The 12,636-nt window shown below is 39.4% G+C and overlaps 1 protein-coding gene across 1 annotated transcript in view; it reads left to right on the top strand.

Annotated features, from left to right (window-relative positions):
• The window catches only part of METTL16 (methyltransferase 16, RNA N6-adenosine), a 54,850-nt gene that overhangs the window by 19,481 nt on the left and 22,733 nt on the right, over window positions 1-12,636 (top strand). Inside the window, exons 4-6 of the mRNA XM_065897452.1 lie at window positions 3,230-3,370; window positions 5,012-5,127; window positions 8,527-8,669. Coding sequence (XP_065753524.1) covers window positions 3,230-3,370; window positions 5,012-5,127; window positions 8,527-8,669 — 400 coding nt within the window. The remainder of the gene's footprint in view (window positions 1-3,229; window positions 3,371-5,011; window positions 5,128-8,526; window positions 8,670-12,636) is intronic.

Genomic DNA, 12,636 nt, shown 5'->3' with positions numbered 1-12,636 from the left:
TTCATTGTCTGATTCCTGCCCTCTAGGTCTCTCTCTAGGTCTCTCTAAGCCTCATAGATTTCTCTTTTTTAATAAATTTATTTATTTTAATTATTTATTTTTGGCTGCATTGGGTCTTCATTGCTGCGCGCAGGCTTTCTCTAGTTGCGGCGAGCAGGGGCTACTCTTTGTTGTGGTGCATGGGCTTCTCATTGTGGTGGCTTCTCTTGTTGCAGAACATGAGCTCTAGGTGCGTGGGCTTTAGTAGTTGTGGCATGCAGTCTCAGTAGTTGTGGCGCACGGGCTCTAGAGCTCAGGTTCAGTAGTTGTGGCTCACGGGCCTAGTTGCTCCGCAGCATGTGGGATCCTCCCAGACCGAGGCGCGAACCTGTGTCCCCTGCATTAGCAGGCAGACTCTCAACCACTGCGCCACCAGGGAAGTCCCTGCAGGCAGATTCTTAACCACTACGCCACCAGGGAAGTCCCTCTAAGCCTCATCTTATATTCTTCTCTTTTTTGTTTTTGGCACTTGTTCTAATAAGATGTCATGATTCCAGGCCTTTGTACATGTTGTTCCTTCTGCCTGGAACTTCCCACCTTCACCTCATTAATTCTTATTTGTACTGTAGTTGTCAACTCAAGCCTTATTTTCTCAAGAAAACCTTCTCTGACCTTCCAGCATAAGACAGGTTCCTTGAATATGAGCTTTAGAAAACCATGTTTTTTCCTTCATGGCATTTTTTTTAGTTTTAAACTACACATTCACTTGTCTGATTGATTAATATCTTTCTCTGCCACTAGATTACAAAGTACAGAGCCTATTACTTTTTCGCCTACTATAATATCCAAAAGCCTAGCAAAGTTTCTGGCACACAGTAGGTGTTCAGTAAATGATTTGTTGAATGTCGATGTATAAATACATCATTCTTTCAACATTCAAAATTCTGAACATCCAATATGAGCTAAGCACTATGTAAAAATAATGGGGTTTAACAAAAGTTTTTTTTCTTTTATGTTCATGGCAGAAGATTGGCTGATGGGTTATAAAAAGCTTTAAAAGCTTGAGAGCCTATTTAGTACTAATTTATTTTAATTATGCCCCAAACCCTCTAAAATAACACTTGGGGATATAGGAGGTTAATGGATTTTAGCTCTTCACAAGGGGCACTCTTGCTGAAATCACATTCATTCTAATTAGGGTTTTATATAAATTCTTCCCCCAGACTCCATTAGTTTGCTCTAATTCTATGGTTATACACTTTTCATTTTTATTTATCATTACAAGGATTATTACCCATTTAAAAATGTCATTCATGGGCTTCCCTGGTGGCGCAGTGGTTAAGAATCCGCCTGCCAATGCAGGGGACACGGGTTCGAGCCCTGGTCCGGGAAGATCCTACATGCCGTGGAGCAACTAAGCCTGTGCACCACAACTACTGACCCTGCGCTCTAGAGCCCGCAAGCCACAACTACTGAGCCCATGTGCTGCAACTACTGAAGCCCACGTGCCTAGAGCCCATGCTCCGCAACAAGAGAAGCCACCACAATGAGAAGCCTGCACACCGCAATGAAGAGTAGCCCCTGCTCGCCGCAACTAGAGATGGCCCGCATGCGGTAACAAAGACCCAACACAGCCAAAAATAAATAAATAAAAATTTTTTTAAAATGTCATTCACCTTTCAGAGGGGATCAGGATGTTAGAATGCAAGTCTTCTGGTCTTAAGAATTGAGAAACTTGATTTTTTTTGGCGAAGGACAGGTCTTTTACCTGCGTTTATTACCCTCTTGGCACCTGATATTAGGGCAGCTGAGGGAAGGTGTCCTTTTTTCTTTTTCCTTTTAAATGAAATTGAAGTACGAAGAGAGAGGTAGTTGTATGAGAATCAAATGCCTGGGATCTGGTTTGGATTTTTTTTTCTACAGAGCTGGAAGTGCTACTTAAATTTCCTTAATTTCCTTATTCTGAGTGGCTAGCAGGGGCTAAATAATTGTGAACTCTGAGAGGAGCTTGAGTACCCTTTACCACTCCTTCCTGCACCACCTCCCACATCCCCAAGGAGATGTTTGCCCAGTAGCATCAGGGCCAGGATGCTGTTAGGTGAACATGATAGGGAGTGTAGCAATCACTGTAACTGTCAGAACTTAAATGTTCTGGCTATCACTTGTTGTCATGTCTTTTACTAGTCTGTTCTGAGTACTTAATGAGAAAGCAGTAAGATGAGACTGGCTTTCCTCTGGGTTAGGAGTATCTCTGGCCTCCAGCTTTTCCTGCCAAATCCTTAGAAGGCTAGACTGGCACCATGATGTGGTCAGTGGAAAGTGGGCGTGGAATGGCTAGTATGGGCTGACTACTGTGGGCCTCCGAGAAGAACACCAGCTTTTCTTCTCTTGAGTATGCTCTTTAGGATCTTATTGGCCAAGATCAGTTAAAGTTTGTAAAAGCAATTATTTGTGGTTAGTATATACTCAAACATATACTTGTCCAGTCTATGGTTAGAGGTTCTACATGCAAGTTTAGAACCAAACCCTAGTTGTCAGAGAGATTTTTGCCTGGACCATTTGCCTTTGAACGTCTCCCTTGAAACTATGGTGGGGCAAGCCAATGACTGATGTTTTGGATCTGGATCAAATGTTTTTCCATGTCTCCACATCTAAGAAATGAATCCTCTCTTTAGTTTCAGGGTTTTTTTGTTTTGTTTAACTTCTGGTTTCCTTCAGGTAACAACTTACAGATAGATATGAGGGGAATTGGGTGGTTTAATATTATAAAAATTTTATACCCTATGTATTTTTTTCTGCTTTTGTAGAATGGGATGTATACATTGATCTATTTTAAGATATTACTGTGGTGTTTTAACAAATAACACTGATTTCTTTCAAGAAAATCAAGTTTGGGAGAGATTTAAAATGAAGACTTTTTATAAAGTAAATTAAATTGCTTTGACAATTTTCAGTTAGTCAGTCATGTATTTCTTGATCACCAGCCAATTATGCATACTTCATTTTACATACAGCATACAAAGAAGACAGCAAGGTTTATACCCTCTAGGAAATTTGAATCTAATTATTATGAGTTAAGACTAACATACAAGAAGCCAGTAGCCACAGTATGTGTGTAATCAGTACCAGCTTGTGGTTTAAGCTGTTAAGGCTATAAGAAATTCTAAGAAGTGAAGAATGGTGTTTTTGCTTGTTGGTCTCACCTTCCTCTCAGGTGTGAGCAATGTGTTTTGAATTCCTACCGTACTAGGTACTGGGGCATCCTGCATCTATCCTTTACTTGGAACAACCTTAAATGGCTGGTATTTCCTTGCAACAGAAGTAGATGACATGTGCTTCAACTATGCAAAGAAGAATGTGGAACAGAATAACTTATCGGATCTTATAAAAGGTTAGCTCTGTAGAATAAATACTCCTTTCAAGCTTTGTTTATTAACCTGTCTTTCTAATTTAACACATCTCATTGTCTTCTGCTTTAATATACAAACTTTGGTAATTTAAAACAATCTGGTACATTGTAATTTGGTTTGCTCCTTTGTTACCAGACTTAACTCAGAAAGAAACAGAGTAAACACAGTCGATCCTCATAATTTGTGAATTCTGTGTTTGTGAATTTGCCTACTTGCTAAAGTGTGCCTCCTAGGGGCTATTTTTAGCCTCCACATCAATACTCATGGTACTTTTGTGATCATTCACAGACACGTGCAAAGCGGCAAAAAATTTGAGTCATCCAGCATGCGTGTTCCCAGCTGAAGTTGGACAAGGCAATGCCCTGCTGTCTTGTTTCAGCTCTCATACTGTAAACAAGTGTCCTTTTCATGGTCTGTTTAGTACCACTTTTTCTTTTTTTTTTTGCAGTTTTGTGCTTTTATTGGTGATGTTGCTGTTTATAATGTCCCCTAAAATAGTGCTTAAGTACTGCCTAGCGTTCCTAAGTACAAGAAGGCCATGATGTGCCTTACAGAGAAAATTCATGTGCCAGATAAGTTTCGTTCAGACATGTTATAGTACTGTCGGCCATGAGTTCAATGTTGATGAATGAGTAAGGATATGTATTGATCGGTTGATTAAAATGTTGGGATCAGAGGCTCAAACTTACCTAATCATGTATTTCTCTTAGGAGCTAGTGGTTCAGTATTCACTAATGCAGTGTTCGTGGTGACTATAGAACACAGCTACCACTAAAGATGAGAATCAGTTGTGTATAAAGTAACCTAGTCATCAAGATTTTTAAAAGGAAGACAATCCTGCTTTTGATTAAACTATGCGTCTTTTTTATTTTAGTACATGGAACTGTGCTACAAATAGTCAGATCTCCTTAATGCTTAGTTAATTTTTACGCCTGTGCTTATTGTATATATATAAAGGGCTGGGTTTTTTGTTTTTGTTTTAGTTTTTTGTCATTAAAGAGACTTTATATCTCTCTGGAAGAAATAGGCTTTTCTTACTAGTGTTAAACATATCGCAAGGGGAGATATTAATATATTATTAATGAGTTTTTTAGTTATCCATTCCTGTGTTACAAATTACTCCAAAATCTGGCAGCATTAAACAATAAACATTTATTAATAATCTCGTGGTTCCTGTGGGTCTGGAGTTTGGGTGTGGCCTAGCTGGGTGGTTCTGGTTCATAGTCTTTCATGAGGCTGCCCTCTGAAAGCCTGGGGGTAGAGATGTGCTTTCCAGATGGCTCACTTACATTGCTTTTGGCAGCAAGCTTTAGTTCATTGCCATGTGGATCTCTCCTCAGGGCTACTTGAGCATCATTACAGCGTGTCAGCTGGCCTCTCCTAGAGCAAGTAGTTTAAGAGATAAGGCAAGGAGGAAGCCAGATTGCTTATTATGACCTAGCGTCAGAAGTGATACCCTATCACGCTCATCACATTCTCTTCAGTGAAAGCGAGTCATTGAGTGAAGCTACACTCAAATCGAGCTCTACCTCTTGAAGGGACTAGTAGCAAAGAATTTGTGGACATATTTGAAAACTACCACAGTCGTAATCGTAGTTAACAGTCTCTGTTTTTTCTCCTAGTTGTAAAAGTACCACAGAAGACACTCCTGATGGATGCTCTTAAAGAAGAATCTGAGATAATCTATGACTTTTGCATGTGCAACCCTCCCTTTTTTGCCAATCAGTTGGAAGCCAAGGTAAGATATCTTCTGCTTTAAAGTAGTGGAATATTTAGTTAAGTTTTCCTTGTTGCAAGATAAGAGCAACTTTTATTTTGGAAGCTGTATCAGTTAGGATGCTTCTGGTATCAAGCACCTGAAAACCCAATTCAGATTGACTTAACAAGAAAGTTTATTGGTTTACATATCTGAGAAATCCAGCAATAGCATGGACTTCAGGAACAGTTTGATCGAGGAGTTCATAATAATATCAAAGCTGAGACTCTTTTTTCAGGTTCCCCTTGGCTCTTATCGGGCCCTTGGTTGTTTTTGTTCTCAGGCTGGTTTACTTGTGGCAGAGTAATATTTGGGGAGTGGGAGAGGGTGAGAAGAGAGCTCTTTTCTTCCCCAAACCATTTAACATTTGGATATCTTCTGATTGGACCAACTTAGGTTACAGTCTACTCTACTGCATTGGGCGTATTGGCTTAAGGAGAGGGTCACTGTTTTTACTGCCAGCTGTCATCTGATAGCAAACAAATGTCTTATTTAGTCTTTCCAACTTGAAATGAATATATTCATTTCATGAAATAAAATATATTTGCTTATAAATATGGAAAGAGATACATTGGCTAAGAAAACTAACCTATTAAAAATCAATAAAATATTATTGATTTAACCTAAGTTTTCCTTCATCTAGAGAAGAATTAATAGAAAGTGAATAATATTAATCAGAAGGAAACAAGGGGGTGTGTATGCTTAAAACTTTGAGAGAATAAATTGTTTTTAGAATCACTCAGATACTCTTAAGTACCATTTACATACCTCATAACAAAATAAATTCCAGGTGGATTAAATTTGGTTGCGGGCAGGGAGGGGAAGTGGACAGAAATTTATTAGCAATACCAACATTCTAGATTGGAACATGAAGTGAGGCAGGATTTAAGAAATCTAAATTTTAGCCTTCAGTGCAGATAAATTTGAGAACTATTGATAAAAGAGCCACATCCTGGTGTACATTTCTTTTAAAAAATGTTGAGATACATGGGCTTCCCTGGTGGCACAGTGGTTGAAAGTCCGCCTGCCGATGCAGGGGACACGGGTTCATGCCCTGGTCCAGGAGGATCCCACATGCCGCGGAGCGGCTGGGCCCGTGAGCCATGGCCGCTGAGCCTGCGCATCCGGAGCCTGTGCTCCGCAGCGGGAGGGGCCACAGCAGTGAGAGACCTGCGTACCACAAAAAAAAAAAAAAAAAAAAAAAAAATGTTGAGATACAACATATATACATAAAAGTACACATGCCATGAGTGTAAACTGGATTTTCCAGAGTGAATATTCTTATAGAACCAGCATCCAGATGAAGAAATAGACTATAACTAGCACCAGAAATAAATATCTTTTTATAGCAACTTTACTGAAATACAATTTACGTGCCATCAATTCACCCACTTAAAGGGTAGAATTTAATTATTTTTAGTATATCCACAGAGTTGTGCAGCCATCACCACAATCAATTTTAGAGCATTTTCATCACCCACCCCGCGAAAAAAACAAAAACCCACACCCATTAGCAATTACTCTCGGTTTCCTTGCAGCCCCCTTAGTCCTAGGCAACCATCAGTCTACTTTCTGTTTCTGTGGAGTTGCCTGTTTCGGATATTTCATTAAAATGGAATCATATAATATGTGGCCTTTTGTGACTGACTTCTTTCACTAAGCATAATATGTTTTCAAGCTTCATCCATATTGTAGCATGTATCAGTACTTCATTTCTTTTTATTGCCGAATAATATTCCATTGTATGGAAATATCACGTTTTACTGATACATTCATCTGTTGATGGACATTTGGGTTTTATTCACTTTTTGGCTATTTTGAACAATGCTGCTGTGAGCATTCATGTACAAGTGTTGTGTGAACATGTTTTCATTTCTCTGAGGTGTATACCTAGGAGTGGAATCACTGGGTCATATGGTAACTCTATGTTTAATTGTTTGAGGAACTGCCAGAATGTTATCCAAAATGGCTGCACCATTTTTTATTCCACTATGAGTAGTGTATGAGAGTTCCAGTTTCTCCACATCTTTGTCAACACTTGTTTTTATCTGTCTTCTTGATTATAGCCATCCTAGAGAGTATGAAGTAGCATCTCATCATGGTTTTAATGTGCACGTCCCTAATGGCTAATGATGTGGAATATCTTTTTGTGTGCTTATTGGCCATTTGTGTATCTTCTTTGGAGAAATGCCTATTCAGATCCTTTGCCCATTTAAATTGGGTTGTTTTTCTTTTTATTATTGCTGTAAGAATTCTTTATGTATTCTATATGCAAGTCCCTCATTAGATATATTATTTGCGAATATTTTCTCCCATTCTGTGGGTTGTCTTTTCATTTTCTTGATGGTGTCCCTTGCAGCCTGGAAGTTTTTACTTTTGAGGAAGTCCAGTTTATCTATTTTCTCTTCTGTTGCTTATGCTTTTGGTGTCATATCTAAGAAACCGTTGCCTAAGGCAAGGTCATGAAGATTTACTCCTATATTTTCTTCTAAGAGTTTTATTGTTTTAGCTTTTTACATTTAAATCTTTGATCTATTTGGGTTATTTTTTATATGGTGTGAGGTAGGAGTGGATTAAATATTTAAATTTTAAAAGTGGCACCATAGGGCTTCCCTGGTGGCACAGTGGTTGAGAGTCCGCCTGCCGATGCAGGGGACACGGGTTCGTGCCCCGGTCCGGGAAGATCCCACATGCCGTGGATTGGCTAGGCCTGTGAGCCATGGCCACTGAGCCTGCGTTTCTGGAGCCTGTGCTCCGCAATGGGAGAGGCCACAACAGTGAGAGGCCCGCGTACTGCCAAAAAAAAAAAAAAAAAGTGACACCATAAAATACTAGAAGAAAACAAAAAAAAATTTATATAATCTTTGGTTGGAATATTTTCAGTGTATGATACCAAGAGAGAAAACATAAAGAAAAAGTGACAGAATTGGCTAGATAAAAAGGTAAAATGGGGCTTCCCTGGTGGCACAGTGGTTGAGAGTCCGCCTGCCGATGTGGGGGACACGAGTTCGTGCCCCGGTCCGGGAAGATCCCACATGCCGCCGAGCGGCTGGGCTCTTGAGCCATGGCCGCTGAGCCTGCGCTCCGCAACGGGAGAGGCCACAGCAGTGAGAGGCCCGCGTACCGCAAAAAAAAAGGTAAAATGTTAGTATGTTCAATCACAAAGATGGAAGGTAAAGACCCTGGGAGAGAGTATTTGCATGAATGCCATTGTTTCAAATGCCAAGATTATACGATTTTTAAATCCCAAATCTAGCATGATACCTGGAAATGGAAATTATGTCTAAGCATTCTTGTGTAAAACTAGGTTACAGTCAAAGAGCTGGCCTTAAGGTGTAAAGGTTTTTCACCAGGGTTTGTTGTTGTTGTTGCGTTGTTCAGGGAGTAAACTCTCGAAACCCTCGAAGACCCCCACCTAGCTCAGTAAATACAGGAGGGATCACAGAGATCATGGCAGAAGGAGGCGAATTAGAGTTTGTTAAAAGGATCATCCATGACAGTTTACAGCTTCAAAAAAGATTAAGGTAAGTTGGTAATAAGAATATTATCGACTATGTAATTCAGGAAGAAACCATGTCAGTGAGAGGAAACAAAATCACTGTGGTCTGAAGAATAAACAGATAAAACCTGAAAAGGTAGAAGGTCCTACGGTCTGCAAAGACCTTGTTTCTGAGGATGCTCTCATGCCTTTAATTGATTTGTGTTTCCTGTAATCATCTACAGTGCATGGATAGAAAGGAGGAAAATACCATATTATTGTGTTGCTCCCATTGGTATGGTCCTGTGATGGAACAAAACTGATTCAAATATGGCTTTTGATTAGAAAACAGATGGGTTCAGATCTGCCCCATGAACCAGAATAAATTTGTTGCCTAGTCCTTGAAGCAATTTATGTTCTTGGAATCCGTCTCTCAAACGATGACAGATGTGAGGACATTGAGCTGTCAAGAACTTAATGAAGGGAAACTGAAGTCACTAACCAGCTCCAGAGGAGAGTTAAGGCTATTCCTTTTTAAAAGCTAATTATTTCGGACAACACACCTGTCATTAAGCAGCATAAGGTACTCAGAAGGAGCTATTTGTCTCGCTTGACTTCTCACCCTGCCGAGTGTCGGTAAAATGATGGATAATGTGGTAGTTCAGACTAAACGGGCTTTCAACCCTAGGATTTAGCTTTGTGACATAGAGAAGAATTTTTAAAAATTGTGGTAAAATATGCATAACATAAAATGTCCCATCTTAGCCATTTTTGAAGTGTGCAGTCCAGCGGCATTAAGCACATTGTGTTGCCGTGCAGCTGGCCTCCAGAACCCTGTCTTCTTGTAAAACTGAAACTCTACCCGTTAAACAGCTAGTCCCCGTTCCCTCTCGTCCCGTCACCCCTGGCAACCACCGTTCTTCTTTCCATCTCTGTGAATGTGACTATTTGAGGTACCTTATGTAAGTGGAATCATATTTGTCCCTTTATGACTGGCTTCTTTCCCTTAGCGTCAGGTCCTCAGTATTCATCCACGTTATAGCATGTTTCAGAATTTCCTTCCTTTCTAGGGCTGAATAATATTAATATTACATTGTATGTATATACTACATTTTGTTTATCCGTTTATCTGTTGGTGGACACTTGGGTTACTTCCACGTTTTGGCTATTGTGGATCACGTGGCTAGGAACATGGATGTACAAATATTTCTTAAGACCCTGCTTCGAATTATTCTGGGTGAATACCCGGAACTGGAATTGCTAAGTAGGGAAGCCTTTCTTTTTCCACCCCTTTTGGATTTATACGTGTTTAAAGCCGCTTATTTTAGTAGGCCAGTTCCAAAATCAGCAAATATCCTGATTTGTTAAATGTGAGTTTATTTAAATATGGAAAGCAACTGGATTCTTGGATGATCTGCCTCAGAAAATTTACACAATATTAAAGCCAAAGGTTAATAAATTTTTGCCTTAAATTGATTTCTTCAACGAAAAATGGTGCAGATGAACCTGTTTGCAAGGCAGAAATAGAGACACAGACATAGAGAACAAATGTATGGCCAGCAAGGGGGGAAGAGAGGGGTGGAGTGAATTAGGAGATTAAGATCGACACATATACACTAATATGTATAAAATAGATAACTAATGAGAACCTGCTGTATAGCACAGGGAACTTTACTTAATGCTCTGAGGTGACCTAAATGGGAAGGAAATCCAAAAAAGAGGGGACATACGTATACATATAGCTGATTCACTCCACTGTACAGCAGAAACTAACACAACATTGTAAAGCAACTATACCCCAATTAAAAAAAAAAACACATTAGGGTGTAAGGAAGAAAGAGCCTTAAGTTATACTGAGCATTGAGAAGAGTCTGAGTAAGTAAAGTAAACTTAAAGCAACAGAGCACTGAGACTCATGACAGTAGGTAACCAGGGCCACGTGGCCATTTCAGTATCTGTCAACTTTTGAGGGAACTGGAGTCATTCAACAAAATGGGGAAGGTTGTTTTCAGGAGCCTATTAATCAGTAAGTTTCTATTATTTCCAAAGTTCCATTTGAACTGTAAAAAATATGTTTTAAATGAACACCATTCTAAGAGAGAAGAAATTGGTCAGTACGTTCCAAGTACGCCTATACCTGGCTCTGTGGCAGCCCACAAATTGAATGAAAGGTGAACGTTTGCTGGGAAGGGTAAATTGCTAGAGCCCATCATGTCTCTGAAGAGTCAACCGTTTCAAGGTTGGTGTCACGTATAGGAAAAGTTACCCAGTTACGATTCATACAAAAAAAGGGTTCAGCAGTCTTGTCTGCTCTGTTAGGACTCAGGCAGGTTGAGAGGGAAGATAAAAGGAAGAAAGGAAGAATGAAGTGATTTTCATTGAAGAGAAAATAGAGCAATGTTTTTTGAAAGAGTTTTGCTCGCAAATATTGTTTACAATTTCATGTCATACTTTGGTGACTTTCATTCGTATATGTTACCAGTTCATGTCCTGCATATTTTTGTAGTTGACATAATGTTTATACCACTATGCAACTCTCAAATTTTAAAATGCTGTGGAAACTGCATATTTTGAAGCTATGAAAAATAAGGGATTGAAAACAAGTATTTAAACCCCACCATCTGCTTCTTATCCCCCTTCTTGTTCCTGAAGAAATGCAGAAATTAAGCCAAATTTGTAGCATTATGGAGTGAAATAAGTTAAATTTGTTGGACTGATCTTAGTGATGGCACTCCAGATGCCTCACCTCCCCGTTATGATTCGTGCCTTGCCTAAGTCACGCTCAGCAGCAAGTGCAGTTTTGTATCTTAAGGAATTTTGCAGCTGGGAGGCCCTTGAGAGAGAAAGTTATCCAACCTCTTAGTTGTACAGATTAGAAATTTGGGACCCAGATCTCCTAATTCTGGTCCAGTGCTCTTTCCACCACTCTATGTAGCCTCTGTAGCCCAGACTGCAGTTAGACTTCTAAGTACACAGCCTTTTCTACTCCTTTTCTTTTTTCTTTTCTTTATTGTTGAGGTATAATTGACATATGACATTATTAGATGGCCTTTCTACTGTTGATGAAGATTTACAAGTGCTTGTCCTAATAGCATTTTCTTTTTTTAGAGACTCACTCACCTAACCTTCTAAATACATTAGCAGACTTTATCAAACCCCTTATGGCCTGGATTTTACACTTGTCATTGGTTATTAGGTCTATAGCTGATGCCCTTTATGGCAGTGATTCTGTGATTTTTCCAGGAACCAGATTTACCAAGTTCCAACTTAATACTGGTTTTACTCCCTGTTTTTGCTTTTTCCTTTCCATTCCTTACCCCCTGCCAGATGGTGGAGACTTCTTGATTCTGGGTAAAATCCACATATCTGGTGATGGATAATAAATTAAACAATCTAGGCCTTTTGAAATGTGATTCTTTGACTTTTTTTTTTTTTGATGTGGACCATTTTTAAAGTCTTTATTGAATTTATTTCAATATCGCTTCTGTTGTATGTTTTGGTTTTCTGGCCAGGAGGCATGTGGGATCTTAGCTCCCCGACCAGGGGATCGAACCCACACCCGCTGCATTGGAAGGTGAAGTCTTAACCGATGGACTGCCAGGGAAGTCCCTCTTTGACTTATCTTTTAAATTTTTTCTCATTGGTAAAGTGAGATAATAATAGCTACCTCATACTTCATAGGGTAGTCATAGAATTGAATGAATATGTATTTGATGTAATTAAAAATAATAATGAATAGTAAATAGGATCTTTTAAACTCTTGACCATTTTAGGAATCCAGTAGATTTAAATGCTATGGTCTACTGTGTTGAAAGGAAATGTTAAGAGTACTCTGTTATTTTACTTTAATGCAAAGTCCCCCTCCTTTTTTGTTTTTTTCTTAAAACTAGGTGCTAGCATAGTTATGGGGTGCTGTAAGTGATGGTTGCAAGGAACAATTGTAGGGCTTCCCTGGTGGCACAGTGGTTAAGAATCTGCCTGCCAATGCAGGGGACACTGGTTCGAGCCCTGGT

This window comes from Phocoena phocoena, chromosome 19 (genome assembly GCF_963924675.1).
Source record: "Phocoena phocoena chromosome 19, mPhoPho1.1, whole genome shotgun sequence".
Taxonomy (NCBI): domain Eukaryota; kingdom Metazoa; phylum Chordata; class Mammalia; order Artiodactyla; family Phocoenidae; genus Phocoena; species Phocoena phocoena.
The sequence above is the reverse complement of the archived record's forward strand: the minus strand, read 5'-3'. Positions and strand labels throughout refer to the sequence as shown.